At 46.4% G+C, this 20,062-nt stretch overlaps 1 protein-coding gene across 1 annotated transcript in view; it reads left to right on the top strand.

Moving 5' to 3' along the window:
- LOC144752267 (apolipoprotein L1-like) overlaps positions 1 to 20,062 on the top strand; it is a 383,520-nt gene that overhangs the window by 235,695 nt on the left and 127,763 nt on the right. Inside the window, exons 8-9 of the mRNA XM_078640278.1 lie at positions 3,058 to 3,114; positions 6,045 to 6,063. Of these exons, the coding sequence (XP_078496404.1) occupies positions 3,058 to 3,114; positions 6,045 to 6,063 (76 nt within the window). The remainder of the gene's footprint in view (positions 1 to 3,057; positions 3,115 to 6,044; positions 6,064 to 20,062) is intronic.

Here is a 20,062-nt window from a genome sequence, read left to right as displayed (position 1 = left end):
ATTTGAGCCGTGCCAGCTCTAACTCGTGAAGTCTATTTTTCTCTCGTTCTCGGATCTCTTCCCGGGAGAGATCCGTTCTCCTTTCTTCTGTCAGGGTGGTGTTTGTTTCCGGGGCTTCGAGGTCCCGGGGTCCGGCGGTATTTGTCTCTGCCCAGGATTCTAGGGCGTGTTTGAAGTCCTCTTTCGTGCTCAGACCGGTGGTAGCAATGCCTAGTTCTATGCAAAATTGTTTTAGCTCTCGGTGGTTGTACTCTTCCAGTTTTTCCATCTGGAATTTCTCTGCAGATCCGCTCTCTCTGGTCGTCATTGTGGATTAGTCGTAGGGTGAGTTACTCTCTGTACGGTACGCGTTGGTTCGGATCCCGCCGCTGCCACCAATGTTAGACGGGGACCTGGAGGGTCGGCCGAGCACAAGGGGAGAGGCCTCCGGTGAGGGCCGTCTCCAGCGAGCGTACAGACAAGTAACTTCCCCCCCACAGATGGACACCACACGAAGATCAGCTTAACACCTTTTATAGGCAATTCTTTGAGTAAGGTGGTACGATACAAGGAGATCAGGACACGATGATCCTCTCAATTCTAGTCTCTATTGGGGGAAGGGGGTAGCGGGACAGTCTTGGTACCTACAGGTACTGAGGTGAAACGGTGGTAGCTCACAATCCTCGAGCTCGGCGTTCGGACGGGTCAGACCGCGGCAGCGCCAGCAGGTCCCGAAGAGGTCGTAGGTGGCAACGGGCCGCGGCAGCGCCAGCAGGTCCCGAAGAGATCGTAGGTGGCAACGGGCCGCGGCAGCGCCAGCAGGTCCCGAAGAGATCGTAGGTGGCAACGGGCCGCGGCAGCGCCAGCAGGTCCCAACGAGGATGGAAGTTACAACGGGCCGCGGCAGCGCCAGCAGGTCCCACGAGGATGAACGGTGCAGAAGGCCGCGGCAGCGCCAGCAGGCAGGACGATAGTTCACAAGGCAGGGCTGCTGCAGCGCCAGCAGTCCGTCAAGGATGAGTTCTTCTCGGTGTCTCTCGACTCCAGGATACAACTGCCTTCCTGCTCTGGGGCTGCCTCAGTTATAGGTCTGGCGCCCTTTGATGTCCGGACCCTCGCACTGGGAGGTCGGGAGGTCCGGGATGAGGGAGTCCAGACACCCAGCATGGGGGTGGAGCCAGCACCCAGAGAGGCTGGGGGCGATCGGCACCTGGCGGGGGAGAGCCATCGACACTTCTTTCTCCCATTAACCTGCCAAGTGGTCCGTTCACCTCCTGGATGGATGGTGGTGCCGGGATGTCGGGGCCCGGCCAGGCCCAGGGTTGGGGTCGAGCCGAGGCCACGCGGCCGCGTGGTGCAGTGTCCAAGATGGCGGCTGGGCCGGGCAATAGGGTTGACGGGGGCCTGGGCCCGTGGCACAGAGATATCCGGGAGCAGGCGTCCCGGAGGGGGACGGGTTGCGGGTTGTTTCTGCGGGTAGCACCCGGAGAGCCGATGTCTGGGCCCTGTCATGCGGGGAGGGAGCGAGCCCTTCGTGGGGCCTGTCCACCAAGGCCCAATTGAATTAACTGTGACCAGCCCCTTGGTGTTGAGAACGTCCAGTCATTGACTGCTGGTGTTTAGTGGCTGCCCTAGGTGGCCTGCATTGTTCATGCCTGCTGATAAAGTGGTTATCTTTTCCCTGTACTGAATTTCTTGCAGGGGTGGGCCTCTACAGTTCCTGAGGGGTCGAATACTGATCCTTAGTGAGTTATGCCAGTACTATTTTGATGATCTGATCTTGGTTGAAGGACTGTTGATATTTACAAGGGGAAATACTTATGATTGCTTCCTACACATTAATCCATGATTTGTGAAACTACCCTTTAGCCTGCTGAAAAGCACAACGCGACAGGCTGTGTTCTTTGGAGTGTTCTACTTTACTGAAAGTATGTAATGGAATGTTTTACCATTTTGCAGGAAATGCATTTTAAAAGGCGTTTATGAAATGTTTTAAATAGATACTTTAAAGAGATGTTAATGATTTGCCAATGCATTATTTGCTTTGATCTAAAGCCTATATAAAAGATCTTGATTTACAAACACAACTACTGGTGTGGTCTCCATTATTGTGCCCACTTCGTGTCTCAGTGGATGCGTGTGTTGAGTAGCTGCTTTACACGTAAGCCCCTGGCTGCCTTCCTGCTCGAGCCAAACTACCCCCCCCCCCCCCCCGGAGAACTGATGGTCCCAGTTCTTACACCTAGCATAGAGCAGTGAACTGTTAACTGTCATCAAAGAGCTGCATGCAAACGGCAAGGTATAAATGAGAGCGTTATGAACCTTACTAATGGTGCAAAAAAGGCCATGTCCAAAAAATTTTCATTTGGATAGAAATCAATTGTTACTATTAAAGAGAACCCCCAACCATGGTGTTACATTATAAATTCTGGATTTGTCTTTCTCCAGACCAAGCACTCTTAAACTATACTGCCTACTAGTATGGTTATCATGTGACTCCTAGACATTGCATTCCTCTGTCTTCAGTAACATTTCCTATACACTAACGCACACATGAATGTTTCTAATCAGGGCCGCGTTAGCGCTGGTGGTGGCCTGTGCGGCAATGTTTGTTATCCCCCCCAATGACCAACATGCCATGGATTCCCTCCCCGCCACCCTTTAAGATTGCCCCTCAAGTCTCCATAACCGCTCTCTCTCTCACATGCATTTATTTAGTTATATAGCGCCACTCATACCAGTCTAGGGTGTCAGAGCACTTTACATGACACTCGTTACACAGAGACAATCAATCATATGTGTGTGCTTGCCCTTTGACCTTTAAAGTAGTGGCAGCACAGAATGAGTCGTAAAAGCATAACATCTGTTTTATTAAAATATGCAGAAAATTGATCATAGTGACCTTTTAATGAGGTCACTACACAACGTGGGTGTTTATAATTGACCTTTGCTCTCCTTTAATGTACTTGATGATAAAAGCAGAAATGCATCACAACATGAACAAATGCAGCAACGACCCGTGCACCTGCATTACCCCCAGCTAGGGTTTAATTCAGTGTTATTTTTATTTTATTTCAGGGAGCTTGAGACAAAGACTTGATCAGATGCAGAAAAGAATTCTGGAGCTGTCAGTAGGTACAGTACCAGAAATATGCATTTGGGTTCTAAGTGTACCTTGTGGAGGGGGAACAAAGTGCCGTGCCAGTACTAAACATGTGGATACCAGTACAATACTTATGGGCCCGATTCACAAATGTAAACAGAGACGAAAGGCTAACTTTACGACTTTCAGTATTCACAAAGGGCATTTACGAGCAGTAAAGTTAGACTTTTGTCTCAGTTAAACTTAAGTTCTGGTCTTAAGCTTAACTGAGACCAAAGGTCCTTAGACTAATATTATAGTTCTATGGATGATTATTTTCATTTCAAATAGTTTATGCCACATTACAAAAATAAAAGAAAATCCAATTCTGCCAAATAGGCAAAGAAAGAACTAAAGAAACGTCACACAAAATGACGTATATAACATGCCTCTCCAGTAATAATCATGGCCAGAATTGGAACATGGAGAGGAATTAACAGCAATACATTGGACGAACAGGAATGACTGGAATAAACAGGGAATCATGGGATTAACAGGCATAAACCAGGATACCTGGCACAAACAGGTGTGAACACAGATGTTTGTGATGAACAGGGATAAACAGGGATGTGTGAGATAAACTGAAGTGAACTGGGATACATAGGGGGAAAAAGCAATGCATGGGATAAACAGAGATGCATGGGATAAACAGGAATCTGTGGTATACACTGAAGTGAACTGGGATACATAGGGGGAACCCTTGTTGGCTCTCCCTGTGACCCTTGTCTGCTCTTCCTGTGACCCCTGACTGCTCTCCCCATGACCCTTGACTGCCCCCTCTGACCCCTGGCTGCTCTCCCTGTAACCCTTCTCTGCTCTCCCAGTGACCCATGTCTGCGCTCCCTGTGACCCGTGACTGCTTTTCCAGTGACCCTTGGTTCTTCATGCTGTTTTCCTTGTATGCTCTCCTTGTGACCCATGACTGCTCCCCCTGACCCCTGACTGCTCGCCCTGACCCCTGACTGCTCGCCCTGACACCTGACTGCTCCCCCTCTCACCCCTGCCTGCTCATCCTGTGACCCTTGTCTGCTCTCCCAGTGACTCTTGACTGCTCTCCCTGTGACCCCTGACGTCTCCCCCTCTGACCCCTGGCTGCTCTCTCTGTGACCCTTGTCTGCTCTCCCTTTGACCCTTGTCTGCTCTCACAGTGACTCTTGACTGCTCTCCCTGTGACCCCTGACTTCCCCCCCTCTGACTCCTGGCTGCTCTCCATGTGACCCTTGTTTTCTCTTCCTGTTACCCTTGTCTGCTCCTCTCCCTGTGACCCTTGACTGATCTCCCTGTGACCCATGACTGCTCTCCCTGTGACCCTTTTCTGCTCTCTCTGTGACCCTTGACTGCTCACCCTGTGACCCATGACTGCTCTCCTGTGACCCCTGACTTCTCCCCCTCTGACCCCTGGCTGCTCATCCTGTGACACTTGTCTGCTCTCCCTGTGACCCTTGTCAGCTCTCCCTGTGACCCTTCTCAGCTCTCCCTGTAACCCTTGACTGCTCTCCCTGTGACCCTGGACTGCTCTCCCTGTGACCCATGTCTGCTCTCCATGTGACCCTTGACTGCTCTCCCTGCGACCCCAGACTGCCCCCCCTCTGACCCCTGGCTGCTCTCCCTGTGACCCTTTTCTGCTCTCTCTGGGACCCTTGACTGCTCACCCTGTGACCCATGACTGCTCTCCTGTGACCCCTGACTTCTCCCCCTCTGACCCCTGGCTGCTCATCCTGTGACACTTGTCTGCTCTCCCTGTGACGCTTGTCAGCTCTCCCTGTGACCCTTGTCAGCTCTCCCTGTAACCCTTGACTGCTCTCCCTGTGACTCTGGACTGCTCTCCCTGTGACCCATGTCTGCTCTCCATGTGACCCTTGACTGCTCTCCCTGCGACCCCAGACTGCTCCCCCTCTGACCCCTGGCTGCTCTCCCTGTGATCCTTCTCTGCTCTCCCTGTGACCCCTGACTGCTCTCCCTGTAACCCTTGACTGCTCTCCCTGTGACCCTGGACTGCTCTCCCTGTGACCCATGTCTGCGCTCCCTGTGACCCTTGACTGCTCTCCCTGTGACCCCTGACTGCTCTCCCTGTAACCCTTGACTGCTCTCCCTGTGACCCTGGACTGCTCTCCCTCTGACCCCTGGCTGCTCTCCCTGTGATCCTTCTCTGTTCTCCCAGTGACCCTTGACTGCTGTCCATGTGACCCATGTCTGCGCTCCCTGTGATCCTTGACTGCTCTCCCTGTGACCCCTGACTGCTCTCCCTGTAACCCTTGACTGCTCTCCCTGTGACCCTGGACTGCTCTCCCTGTGACCCATGTCTGCTCTCCCTGTGACCCTTGACTGCTCTCCCTGTGACCCTTGACTGCTCTCCCTGTGACCCCAGACTGCTCCCCCTCTGACCCCTGGCTGCTCTCCCTGTGACCCTTCTCTGTTCTCCCAGTGACCCTTGACTGCTGTCCATGTGACCCATGTCTGCGCTCCCTGTGACCCTTGACTGCTCTCCCTGTGACCCCTGACTGCTCTCCCTGTAACCCTTGACTGCTCTCCCTGTGACCCTGGACTGCTCTCCCTGTGACCCATGTCTGCTCTCCCTGTGACCCTTGACTGCTCTCCCTGTGACCCTTGACTGCTCTCCCTGTGACCCCAGACTGCTCCCCCTCTGACCCCTGGCTGCTCTCCCTGTGACCCTTCTCTGTTCTCCCAGTGACCCTTGACTGCTGTCCATGTGACCCATGTCTGCGCTCCCTGTGACCCCTGACAGCTCCCCTGTCACCCTTGACTCTTCATGCTGTGTTCCTTGTCTGCTCTCCTTGTGATGCATGGAGCCAGGGTCCCTCTTTGTTTACCTCATGAGACTCTTCCATGTTCCGTGTGTACAGCAGATGTCAGTCATGAGCGTTAAACACTTCCACTAACTCCTCCTTCCTTTCTCTTGCAGATCGGGAAGTTACTGAACGGTAAGAACTCATTCTCTGGAGACTTCAGTAGTGACAGTAAGTGGGGATTGAGGGGGGGCTGTTGTTCTCCCCACTGTGAGGCTTACTCCTAGGTCTGGTGGCTCAATGAACTAATGTGTCTACTGCAGGGGCCGGTGTTCGACCTCATGGTCACAGGTTTAAATCCTGGCGGGTCCAATCAGCCTTTCATCCCTCTGAGGTCGATAAAATGAATACCATTGAGTTGGGTAACAACAAACATCTGTTATTCAGTGCCAAGATACCCATTCGTGGTGAATGTGCGCTTTACAAATACACGTGTTATGTTATGTTATGAACACATATCTACAGTAGGTACGTTAACCCGCTGAGCTTACTTCCTGAGATTCATATTTTCATGTCCTGGGCCTGCAGACGCACACAGATTTCTACACAGCATAAATTAACTTCACGAGGACCCCCATTTATGTTTTAACCCGTAAAATGCCTGTTTTTCCTGTTTTATCATTTTCCTCCTGTTCTTTCCCCCACTTTCTTTCTGTTATTAGAGTACATACCTTTGGGTGTGGTCCTTCCTCCTTTAGTTGTCAGCACCAGGACACACTTGCCCGGATACCAGAGCGCTGTATATACTAACATAACATAAGATGACATGACATGATGTCACGTACTGTGCAGTGCACAGAGAAGCCGCAGGGACAGCAGCATCAGCCCTCAGCTCCTGATTGGATGGTTTTCCTCTCTATTCATGTATGATTTTTGTCTTGACACTGTGAAATAACTCCCTTGTTACCTCTCTATTTCCTTAAGGGTTTGAGCCTCTAAATTCAAACATGGGCACAACCAAAATCCAATAACAAATACATTATTACTTTCTCATTTTCTTTTTATCTATAATATTTTTTTCATTAGTACTTCGTTTCACATCATTATTTTCAGCTTAAAAATTTCATCAATGAGTACATAATGGTCATCGATGATCCATAATACAAAATTAATTATTCATACTACAGTCCATTCATTACCAGGTAGAGAACTGACGCAACCAATACACTCACGAATACCACATACACATTCACAACTCAATCTATCTGTGCAGGTTAACACGTTTAGTTGGTTTTCATCTATTGGCCAATGCAGAGCCACTACAAACAGTAGGATTTTACAAAGACTTGGTCAACGCGTTTCGGTGGCAAACAGCAACGATAGGAGCCACCTTCATCAGGACCCGCCAGATATGTCAACACATGTTCTCTACACCCTGGATTTTCTCTTGTTGAGTCTTCAATAAGAGATATTGAACATCAAAAGTCTAGGGAGTCACTCCAAATTGTAATCATTCATCAAAGAGGGCTTGCTACCTGCTCAGGCATCGTGCCAAGGATCAGCGCCTTCTATCCTGCCAGGGTTTGGCCAGCACGAATTGCTACCAGGTTCCACTGAAAAATGGTATGACCTAGGAGGTGTTTATTCGCATTTCCGGGTATCTGCCAACTAATCCTCTAATACAATATTCCCTCACTCCGTCAATTTTCAAGCAGACCGTGTTGTCTCAGTGTTTCCGTAAGATCACTATTTTATTCGGCATGTCTGTCCATCAAAATCCCACAACATCATCCGCGTCTCCACCAGTAAAAAGAAAATGAGAAAGTAATAATGTATTTGTTATTGGATTTTGGTTGTGCCCATGTTTGAATTTAGAGGCTAAAACCCTTAAGAAAATAGAGAGGTCACGAGGGAGGTATTTCACAGTGTTTTCTTCCCCTCTTCTCCCTGACCTGAAAGAAATTACATTAGAGGGGGTCCCATAATTCTTACTTTTTTTTTGTCTTCACCCCTGATAGTCCATAGTTTTGATTAGACGTCTTGCATCCTTCCCCTGCTGACATCAGGGAACTACTTTTTACATGTAGCCGCAAGGCAGCTTTAGCTCTCACCAGCCTCATGTAATCCAAAAAAAGGGATGAATAAACACACATACATATCTACATGCAATGTAAGGCTTTGGGTCATCCCTCTTTATCCATTGGTCTGTTCAAAGGTCACATACATTTTGCTTACATGCAGTAGTTTTCTAAGGACAAACCTATTGTCGCTGCCAATGCATTTTCATTCGAGCCTAGAGCCAGCGTGCATGCACTGCTCTGTGAGACTTATTGTAGAGGCGTAGGGAATAGAAGCCCCGCCCACTCTCTGCCCATATTTGCCATTGGCTTGTGTAATTGCCTGTCCTAAATGCTGGCTTCTGATTCATAAATAGGTTTGAGGCGTCCCTCCTTAGTACCGCCTCCTCTTCATTTGGAAACTGCCATGGTGACTGGCCCCTTTACTTCAGTTGTTACACTGTACGTTTTCTTTAGTCTTTCAGCACTATTTTCTTTAATAAGGTTCTCCTACTGCAGGCACAACGTGCTTTGGTGCCTTCTTTACTCCCCCTCCCTCCCGTTGTCTGTGCCTTCTCCACCAGCCGCCTTCCCGTTGTCTGTGCCTTCTTGCCAGCCCTCCCATTGTCAGTTCCTTCTCCTCCCTGCCCGCCCTCCCTCCCATTGTCCGTGATGTCTACCATTTGCAATGCAATCGGTCTCGCGTAAATGCGAGACCTATTGCATTGCAAATGCTTGTTATTTCTGTTTTGGTCCTCTGTGGCAGTGGATGGCTTTCCTCTCCCTGTTTCTCCCCCCCCCCTCCACCCTGCTAGTCAATTGCTCCATGGCCCTTCCATTCTCGTACCTCTTACATGTGTTTGTTTGCGTTACTTTTGTGAGGAATCAGCAGTTGTGCACAACATCCGGTCCCCTCACTTTGCAGCTCATCCGTTACTCACTTCCCTAACACTTCCTATGCCACTGTATTGTTCTTTTTAATTAATTTTGTGAGGGCCCTGAGGCTGCCACTATTACCAGATCACTTGCTTCTCTATGTTTGTGTGACTACCCCATTCATAATTTAATTTCCGAATGTAGCATTCAAACGGTAAAGTAAGAATAAAATAAAACATAAAAAATCACTACAATATGGTCCTCTGCAGGAACATACATTCACTTGAACCTGCGGCCATCTTAAAAATGCTTTTTAATATTTTAAGGGAAAAAACAACATTCTAAGATGGATACATGTGCATGCGCATGCCTGCAGCGGTATCGGCAGACATTTTGAAATGTTTTCTTCAAAGCATTAAAAACTTTTATTTTTGCATTATCCAAATTGACAAACCTTAAACCCAGAACAATAAGCACAGAAATGTTGCCCCGAAGGCTGGAGTCAGGGAATACCTCATGTGTGGATTTACTTCATTTTGAGGCAGAATCACGGTTTATGGTGCAGGGTTCCTTTGATGACAGATATCAACTCAGGGCTATATGGAAATATAAATACTATGTCGTTTCTGATTGTGTCCAATTTAAACCCTCTTGGTGCAAGCAAGACCTTCCTTGTCCTGGTTTACTCGTTAATCAAACACGCTGACCCTGATTTTTGCCAGAATTTTAGCAATTTTTCCAACTCTCCGTCAATCGGGAACATATCCCTGACAAGGCCCACCCAACAACCCTGTTCCTCTGGGTTTCCTGAGCATGAGTGTACCAGATATGTCTAGGTGTCTAGCCCCTTCCATGCTCATGACGAGCTGAGCTCGTCATAACGGCCGCGGCCTGCCACGCGCAGCTAATTCCCTACCTGTGCGGGAGAATTAATCAGAGGGCGGGTCTGTGACGAGCTCAGCTCCATTGTGAGTCATGACGAGCTGAGCCCAGTGTTGATAACTGGGTGCAGTGCTTGCTCGGGGTCACGTATAGCACACCTAGGCTGTATGGAAACATACTACAACCATATAGTTTTTTATATCTACACAGCTTTTGATTTCTCTTGTTGGGTCATAGATAGATAGAGATCGCAGGTCACCCAACCAATATTTTCACCACTAAGGTTTCGGGCCCATATACTTCAATTCACCATATACATTGATCAGATGACCTTACGATCCACTATCAATAATCATGAGTCCCTTTCGATTATTTCCAGTGTACCCGACTTACCATCCACTGTTACGGGTACCTATGACCACGATGGGTCAGGGAGCTAGCTGTAAAAGGAAAGGCAGCAAAATACAAACCCAACATTAAATAACTTTGATATTCATCAAATGACCACGGACAACTGGGAAGTTTTAAGAATTTTATCTAGAATTCATTTTCTAAGAACATTTGGCTTACAGTTAAAAGGCAGTCGATAATCAAGATAACAAAAATCATATATCCATATAAGAATAAGGTGAGGGCAAGCATTTAGGTTTTTTCTAAATGATAGTGCGACAGGGAACACGCTTAAGTAGAGTAAATAGTCACTCAAAAATAGACATCTTTAACGGGCAAGCTTATGCAAGTATACATTTATACTATGGGAAACATATTTCATGAATATGAATGGGAATTTAGTAATCCTAAAACAGCTATATTAAGAGTGAAAAGTGGAACACGCTAAAACTCTAGAAAATTATTTCAGTCAGTTTTATATGAGAAAATTATAGACCACATCAGAAAATTGCAAACTGCAATGGAGAAAATGATTTCTAAAAGGTAGGGTTACATAGAAACACGCTATGAAATTCAATGCAAATGACTTTATGATAGGCAATGGTTGCGGAAAGCATGGAAAAACATCATATGCAAAGGTATGTCTTTATTGAAGCAAAGACGGAAAAATAGAAAGGTGCAGTCTTAGAGTTTCGGCAAGATATTTACCTAGACTGGTGTGAAAACCAACCCTGGCCACGGGTCAGTTAAGGACAGGAAATACCCCACGGAAGGACAGTCATCAATGGGACAGCAGGTGCAGAATGGACACCCCAGGACAGGACAGGAAACCCAGATTAGGATCAGGACAGGACCACCAGGACACGACCAGCACCCGCAGTTCGGAAGCAACGCCTGCGCTCCACCCTCTCCGCAGCTACCAGTCAGAACCCCGATTGGGTTAGCGAACTCCCCAGCAAAGTGCTCCGCCAGCACTTAATGTTTAGTAAAACCTTAGTCTATGGTCAAATTCGGACAGAGTGCTCCGCAGCGCTCTGTAAATTCAGTCACCTATTGAGTGCGTTGGGTCAGTGACAGGTCAGCTATTCAGACAAGTCGGACAAATTCCCTAGGTAAACCTAGGCTAGTTATACTGTTTTCGGGTCAGTGTACCACCCCCCAATGTTGCAAAGTGTCAGAATCCCCAATTTCGATTGGTCCTAAGGTAGGATGGGTTAACACACCAATCAGAACATACTTTTCTAAGGCCTAATCTACATGTTCGAGGCATATGGGCTGCAGATGGTACATTTATGAATAGATCGCCATCTGGTGTTGGGCTCGGATGATTGCACTTTGTTTTTCTTCTGGAGAAGTCTTTGTCGTCATAGATGACTCCTCCTCTCGGTGTTAGTGCGCATGGGCATCGGCTCCATCCTTAGATTGTTTTTTTCTGCCATCGGGTTCGGATGAGGATCGAAGCGCTCCGGACCGACTTCAACAAAGAAGGTTATAACCGGCGCGTATCCATTTCCAAATCGACGGTATCGTTATCGAACGCGACTTCACTCCATACCGACGCGATTCGAAGGACGACAACTACGAGAAACTCGACGTAGTCCAGCCCGGGGTCCATGGAAAGGACTCCATTCAAAAAATGTCCAACGTGTGGTGCTAAGTTCCCACACAAGGACCTACACGAGGTGTGCAACCTCTGCTTGTCCCCTGAACACGAATCCAGGGACTGTGAAGCCTGTGCAGCGTTCTCTTCAAAATCGACGATTAGAAACCGTCGAGCCCGAAGACACGAGGTATCGAGAATGCAGTCACAAGCAATCCCGGAGCTGTTTGAGGACCAGCACCCAGAAGAGGAGGAAGAAGAGGCCGATGAGGCGGGATCTGAAGCGGACGAGTCCGACGTCGAGGAAATCGACGTCCAACAAACCGTGAGTGACGACGTCCCTTTACCAAAAAACAGACCCCACACGGTATCGACCCCGCCTTCGAGCCCGGTCAGACAACCGAAAAAAGTTTCCAACGCCCCGCCTTCGAGCCCGGCAACGAAACAGAAACCGAAACACTCGGTCTCCCATCATGGTGGTTCCGGTTCCGATAAACGGACCACATCGACACCGAAGCTCCAAGTCAAGGAAAGCTCGAAGTCGAAGCAGTCCATGTCGACACCGAAGTACGTATCGGCGTCGAAAACACCCTCGACACCGGGGACATCTTCGATACCGAAGAAATCGGATCCGAATAAAATCTCGGTACCGAAAATACAAATGGACATTCAAAAGAAAAAACATCTTTCGGACCCGAAAAATGCGGTACCGATACAGGAACACGGGACTGATCCTAAACAAAAGACTCTGTTTATTGACCCAAAGACTGGCAAGGTAGTCACAGAACTACCTAAAAAGAGGAAGAATGAACATTCGGACGACAAGACTCATCCGAAGAAGAGAACAATGGGGACGAATACAACTCCTCCCCCTTCTCCCAAACCTAGACACACACCATCTTCTCCTCTTCCTCGCAATAGGCCAAATATTCCTCCCACACGACCATCTACACCAACAACAGATGTAGAGAGTGACACAGGGGAGGGGGAACATCCTGGGGATGATGAAGACACAATCCCAGAGGAGGCAGACCCATGGGAAGAGTATAATGTAGGGTCAGATAATGATAACGACCCTGAATTGTATCCCTCAAAACCTTCACCTCCTGATGATAACACTGGTTTTGCACAACTCATTAATAGAGCAGCAACATATCATAAGGTAGAACTACATGCAGAACCTCAAATAGAGGATTTCTTATTAGAAACACTACCTACTGCACAAAGAACATCAGGAACACTACCAATGCGTAAGGGCCTTCTCAGTCATACATCAGAGATATTCAAAGACCCAGTGAGGGCTAGAGTACTGAATCCAAGAATCGATAAAAAATACAGGGCAGCTCCAAAAGACCCAATATACATTAAAGGGCAAATTCCTCTAGACTCACTAGTGGTCACTAACGCTCGTAAGAGAGCAAACTCTTTATCTACAGGAGAAGCTCCACCTCCTGACAAAGAGTCTAAACTAATAGATGCATCTGGCAAGAGAGTGGCATCTCAAGCGGCAAACAGCTGGCGCATAGCTAATACGCAAGCACTACTTGCAAGGTATGACAGAGCGCATTATGATGAGTTAGAGAAACTCATCACACATCTCCCTAAAGAACATCAAAAAAGGGCAGATCAACTCATACAAGAAGGGAAGTTAATTACTAACACTTCAATAAAGTGCGCCCTAGACGCAGCAGACACTGCGGCAAGATCTACAAACACAAGCATCATGTTAAGGAGACATGCATGGCTCAGAGTATCAGGGTTCAAACAAGAAGTACAAACATCGTTACTGAACCAACCTTTTGATGGGAAAACACTTTTCGGCACAGGGACAGATGAGGCCTTAGAAAAGATGAAGAAGGATACAGAAACGGCTAAATCAATGGGAGCATTGCAACAGCCGACACAAAGAGGTTCCTTTCGTAGGTCCACCTATAGAGGAGGATCCAAAAATACAGGGACAAGCCAGCAACAAACCTCTTTTACACCTACATCACCCAGAGGTAATTCTAGAGGTGGCTACAGAGGTAACAACAACAAGGGTAGAGGTCGCGGAAACAACAACAACCGCAACTCTCCAACCCCAAAGCAGTGATTTCATACAGCTCCCCCCAGACCATATAACACCGGTCGGGGGACGCCTATCACAGTTCCTACCTGTCTGGGAAAACATCACATCAGACAGGTGGGTGAGACAAATTATCCAACATGGTTATTGCCTGGAACTCACATCTACCCCACCAAACATCCCCCCCAAACAGCGTCCAATGAAACAAGATCACATAACACTGTTAAAGCAGGAAGTACTATCCCTGCTAGGAAAGCATGCCATAGAGAAGGTTCCACACCATCAACAAGTAACAGGAGTATACTCCCTATACTTCCTAATTCCCAAAAAGGATGGGTCTCTAAGGCCGATACTAGACCTAAGACCTCTCAACGCATACATAAATTCGGAACATTTCCACATGGTCACGCTCCAACAGGTACTTCCTTTACTGAAGGAAGGGGACTTTCTTTCTACACTGGATCTAAAAGACGCTTACTTTCATATCCCAATTCACAAAGCCCACAGGAAATACCTCAGGTTTGTGGTAGAAGGACAACATTATCAGTTCAAAGTCCTTCCGTTTGGTGTCACAACGGCACCAAGGGTGTTCACAAAATGCCTGGCGGTGGTGGCAGCTCACCTAAGAAGACAACAAATTCATGTCTTCCCATACTTGGACGACTGGCTAATAAAGGCCAAGTCACAAGAGGAATGTCTTCAAAACACACAAAAGACAATTCAGCTACTACACCAGCTAGGGTTCACGGTGAACTACACAAAGTCACACCTACAACCAAACAAGGTTCAACAATATCTGGGGGCTACTATAGACACAGAAAAAGCCAAAGTATACCCCAACCCAGTCAGGATCCAAACAATGCTTACAGTCATTCAAAGATTCCAGCCACAACACTCACTACCAGCAAGAGTGTTCATGCAGCTATTAGGGATGATGTCATCCTGCATACTGCTAATACCATATGCAAAACTACAAATGCGTCCGCTACAAGAATGCTTAGCGACACAGTGGAATCAGGCTCAAGGGCAGATTACAGATCTGGTGTTGGTAGACGACCGCACACACCGCTCTCTGAAGTGGTGGAACACAACAAACATTGCCAAGGGGCGGTCGTTCCTAGAACCAATTCCACAGGTGACAATAACAGCGGACGCATCGCTCGCCGGATGGGGAGCACATATGGACAAATACACAGTACAAGGAAGGTGGAGTGTGCAGGAAAGAAGACTGCACATCAATCATCTAGAACTACTAGCAGTATTTCTAGCATTGAAAGCCTTCCAAATACATGTTACCAACAAAGCAGTCCTGATCAGAACAGACAACATGACAGCAATGTATTATATTCAAAAACAGGGGGGGACGCACTCTCTCCAACTATCCAGACTAGCACAGGAAATTTGGAGATGGGCCATTCCTCAAAACATCTATCTGTTAGCCGAACACCTACCAGGAGTCCAAAACCAGATAGCAGACATCTTAAGCAGACAGTCGGAACAAATACACGAATGGGAACTGCACCACCAAATACTGCAGCCATTCTTCCAAAGATGGGGACAACCAGAGATAGACCTATTTGCCACTCATCAGAACGCAAAATGCCAAAGCTTCGCGTCCAGGTACCCACATCACCTGTCGCAGGGCAATGCGTTATGGATAAATTGGTCCAACAAATTTGCATACGCTTTTCCCCCTCTCCCACTAATCCCATTAGTGGTCAGGAAGCTGCAACAACATTCAATGACCATGATACTAGTAGCACCCACGTGGGCAAGACAGCCGTGGTTCACCACGCTCCTGCAACTCTCACAAGTGCCACATCAAAAGCTACGAATTCTACCCATGCACCTTACACAGAACCATGGAGAAATAATGCACCCAGATCCAACTCAATTGAACTTAGCGATCTGGCTCCTGAAATCCTAGAATTTGGGTACTTAGATCTACCCCCAAATTGCATGGAGATAATTAAACAAGCGAGACGTCCAACCACCAGAGCATGCTATGCAGCTAAGTGGAAGAGGTTTGCTATACACTGTACTAATAACAATATCAACCCTCTGGACGTATCAACAAGGGAGATTATTTGCTACTTATTACACTTACAGCAATGTAATCTAGCGTACACATCTATCAGAGTACATCTAGCAGCTATAGCAGCGTACCTACAAAACAGGCAGCACATATCACTGTTCAGAGTACCAGCGATAAAAGCATTCATGGAAGGCCTTAAAAGAGTCATTCCACCAAGATTACCACCTTCCCCAGTCTGGAACCTCAACGTAGTACTCACCAGACTAATGGGGCCACCCTTTGAACCTATGCATAGGTGCGAAATACAATTCCTTACATGGAAGGTGGCTTTCCTTATAGCCATTACCTCACTCAGGAGAGTAAGTGAATTACAGGCATTGACGATACAAGAACCATTCCTACAGTTACACCAGAATAAAGTGGTTCTTAGAACAAACCCAAGGTTCTTGCCTAAAGTAATTTCGGCATTCCACATCAATCAGCCGGTGGAACTACCAGTCTTCTTTCCAAAGCCACAGATGGTGGCAGAAAGGGCTCTACATACACTAGATGTCAAAAGAGCCATTTTGTACTACATAGAAAGAACACAAAACTTCAGGAAAACTAAACAACTATTTGTAGCATTTTCACCAACACATAAGAGCAATCCTATCTCTAAAGCAGGCATCGCAAGATGGATTGTAAGATGTATACAAATATGTTACATTAAAGCAAAGAGAACATTAACTGTTCCTCCTAGAGCTCATTCTACACGAAAACTAGGAGCATCTATGGCATTCTTAGGGAACATTCCCCTAGATGACATATGTAGAGCAGCAACTTGGTCTACACCACATACATTCACAAAGCACTACTGTGTTGATGTACAGGCTGCACAACAAGCCAGAGTGGGCCAAGCTGTATTAAAAACTCTATTTCAAACAGTTGCGACAGACACTGGTGACCACCGCTAGGGAGGTAACTGCTTTACAATCTATTCATAAATGTACCATCTGCAGCCCATATGCCTCGAACGGAATATGCTACTTACCAGTATGCATCTGTTCGTGGCATAGAGGGCTGCAGAGTGGTACATGCCCTCCCTGCCTCCCCGGAAACCTGTGTCTGTCCCAACATTATCTTATTTAGATACACTTACATGGGCATATCTTTATGTACTATACTACACTACTCCATCTAACCCTACTATGGCAAAACAATCTAAGGATGGAGCCGATGCCCATGCGCACTAACACCGAGAGGAGGAGTCATCTATGACGACAAAGACTTCTCCAGAAGAAAAACAAAGTGCAATCATCCGAGCCCAACACCAGATGGCGATCTATTCATAAATGTACCACTCTGCAGCCCTCTATGCCAAGAACAGATGCATACTGGTAAGTAGCATATTCCTTTTGGGTACCGCCTAGCAAGATTGGGGTTCCCATGAGAAGTCGCACGAAATACAATAGAAAAATATCATTGTAACAGTTTCAGAACGGTTAACTCCATCTTGCTGGGTCAGAGGTTGCTTTCACATGAGCATCTTGACTGTGGCTGCCAGCTGGCTGAGTTCCACTGCTCAAGGCTACATCTCTCCCGGGCTGTGTGAGCATGCGTGGAAGGGACCTTCAAGATGGCTCTCAGTACATTCCGACCCCCCAGTCATCGTGATGCATGAAAAGTAAGCGAAAACAAATTAAAACATAGAAATAAATGAATGTATTACATATCATGATTTCGTACTTCAGTTTTATCATTATAAAAATATGCTATGCGATTAAGGGTAAGTGCAACAGACAATATTACAAGAGCAGCGGCGCAAGCTTCACCTCGTTATCACGCTAAGCGGCCATCTTATAGCTATTACGCATGCGCACCCTTTCCCTCCATAACTACATCTACGTAAAGTCACGTGAATGTGACTAACGCATGCGCAAGAACGAAATTCAAGCAGCGGCCATTTTTAGGTACAAGGGTTATTTGTATTAGTAGAACACATAGGCAAGCTTCACTAATACACACGCATCAAAAATAAAAGATATTAGTAAAACGTACAATTTGATTACCGGATTATTAACAGATTTTGAGGTTCTTGACTCGAGCAAGTCGCGATGCGAAATCTTGCTCTATCAATCCCCTCTTTGATGATATTTACTATCATCACAAAAGAACGGAACCAGATGCAAACTTTCTTTCACACTTTGTACAACTCTATTTCCTCCAACAGGCGATTCAGTTTCTCTTTCTCGTTTTTGGTAGGGTGCGAATTTTTCACCCTTTTGTAAATCTGATTATTCATTTCTTCCAATTCAAGCTCATCCGCACTCCGTTTCACTCCCCTCGCATTCACTTGGTACTTCTTGTTGTGTTTGCGACATTTGCAACAGACGAATATGAGGAATAGGATGAAACTTATCACTCCAATTGGCATCAGTACCTTAAACAATAAGCTTTTACCTAAGCTAGTAAACCAATGACCTACATTGGAGAGACCATCAACCAGTCTCTTCCAGGCACTGTCAACCTCGAGTGGTTTGAGTTCCTTTTCCAAATTATTAATGTTTTTCACATATCTTTTGAGCTGCACACTTTTGTCCGGAATGTAAGTGCAACAATGTTGCGCCTTCAACATCCGGCAGACTCCGCCCTCTTTTGCTAATAAGGTGTCAAGAGCAAGTCTGTTCTGCAAAACCATTGATCTGATCGCAACCATTTCGGTATTGACCAGCAGAAATCCATGAGCCGTGTCAGTAGACAACACATCCACTATTGTGGACAATTTGCAAATTCTGTGAGTGTTCAGAACCACTCCCACTCCAGGTATCAGTGCACTAAAAATAGTACCCATTATTTCACCTACGCTTTCTCTTTTGCTACGCACTAAGCCATTAGTGTTTTCGTTGCTTCCAGCAATTTCATTCACATGGTATATTTTCGGGAAAACAATGCCAAAGTAGCAGCTTCTATACCAGTGATCCGGCAATTTGAAATAAGCCTTGTCTCCACATATATAATAAATTCCAGGAAACACAGGCTCTGACCCATTTTTGAATCCCCAACCTCCAATTACCTTGTAATTGTGCTCACATTGACTGGAACCAATGAAAATGTTATTATAATAACTAGTCTTCTCGCGATGAAGACAGAGTTTCCCTTTCTTTTCGAAATCCAGCAACAAAGCAGGTCCCGCCCCACCACTTGAGGTGCCTTCCATGTTCTCAGCCCATTTAGGAGTTTTCTGTCGTTTGTCATTTGCCTTTCTTTGGAAACTCTCCCTTCTTTTCTCTGCCATGTTTAAAAATATTTTTTCTTGTTCATGTAATGAACAGGTCAAGTTGTCTCTGTGTGCTTCATTTAAGTCTATAGTACCTATAGTCAGAAAGTATTCTCCCATATAACGTGTAACGTCACTTTTAGTATGTACAGGATTCAGATTTCCACGTATGGGAAGTTCAGAAAATATCACGTCATTGTTAGAGTAATAGTACTGTAACGGTCCTCTTTTGCAGAACAAGCTAGCTAAAATGCTACAGGAAATTCCATATGTCAGGGGCAGGTGATGGTAAGTCACTCCCTCAGCTACAGAAGTGGGTAGCTTCATGCAGACATAGCAGTCTTCTATTTCCATAGTTTCTACATAATGTACTAACAGGTTTGCGAAAACATTTAAGTGAGTCTGGTTCTTAACTCTGTGGTAATGCAGTCCTTCCTCATCTGATGCTTCTAAGTCTCGTTTTGTTTGTCTGAGTGCCTTTTCACGTCTTTCTACACTCCGTGTTGTCAGTTCTTCAGTGTCGGTAGTCTGAGTAGGGTCAATATTAGTACTTTTGCTTACAATAAAAGGAATGAAAACTGTTAGGCCTATCCAGACTAATATAACTATAACTATACTACATATACATACTTTGCAGCATGTCTTGCAACAACTGCGGCTAGGTCTACCACTCACGTTTGAATCAGACATTTTGGCTCAGAAGTTTTCAACCCCTCTTTGTGGCCTTGCCCAGGTATCTTTATGCTGAGCAATTTCACCCTGGTTCGTCCTCTTCCTCTGTAGAGTAATCAGCAATCGGCTCCCCGTCGCTTTCGTCAGTAATATCAAGATCCTCCAAATTTTCCAAAATCAGGTATGTCCATTCAGGATCCTGGTATTTTTCATTCAGTCGTTTTATTCGATCACTCCTTCTTTTGGAGCTTTCTCCAGCTTGCTCTGCTATTCGTATACTTTTTCTTCTGTCAGCAAGTTTCTCTTCTACTGTTTTTATTCTCAGTCTTAGTCTCTTAATGTATCTTGGTTCGATATTTTT

This window comes from Lissotriton helveticus, chromosome 4_2, assembly GCF_964261635.1.
Source record: "Lissotriton helveticus chromosome 4_2, aLisHel1.1, whole genome shotgun sequence".
Taxonomy (NCBI): domain Eukaryota; kingdom Metazoa; phylum Chordata; class Amphibia; order Caudata; family Salamandridae; genus Lissotriton; species Lissotriton helveticus.
Note: the sequence above shows the minus strand (reverse complement) of the source record. Positions and strands in the feature narration are given on the sequence as shown.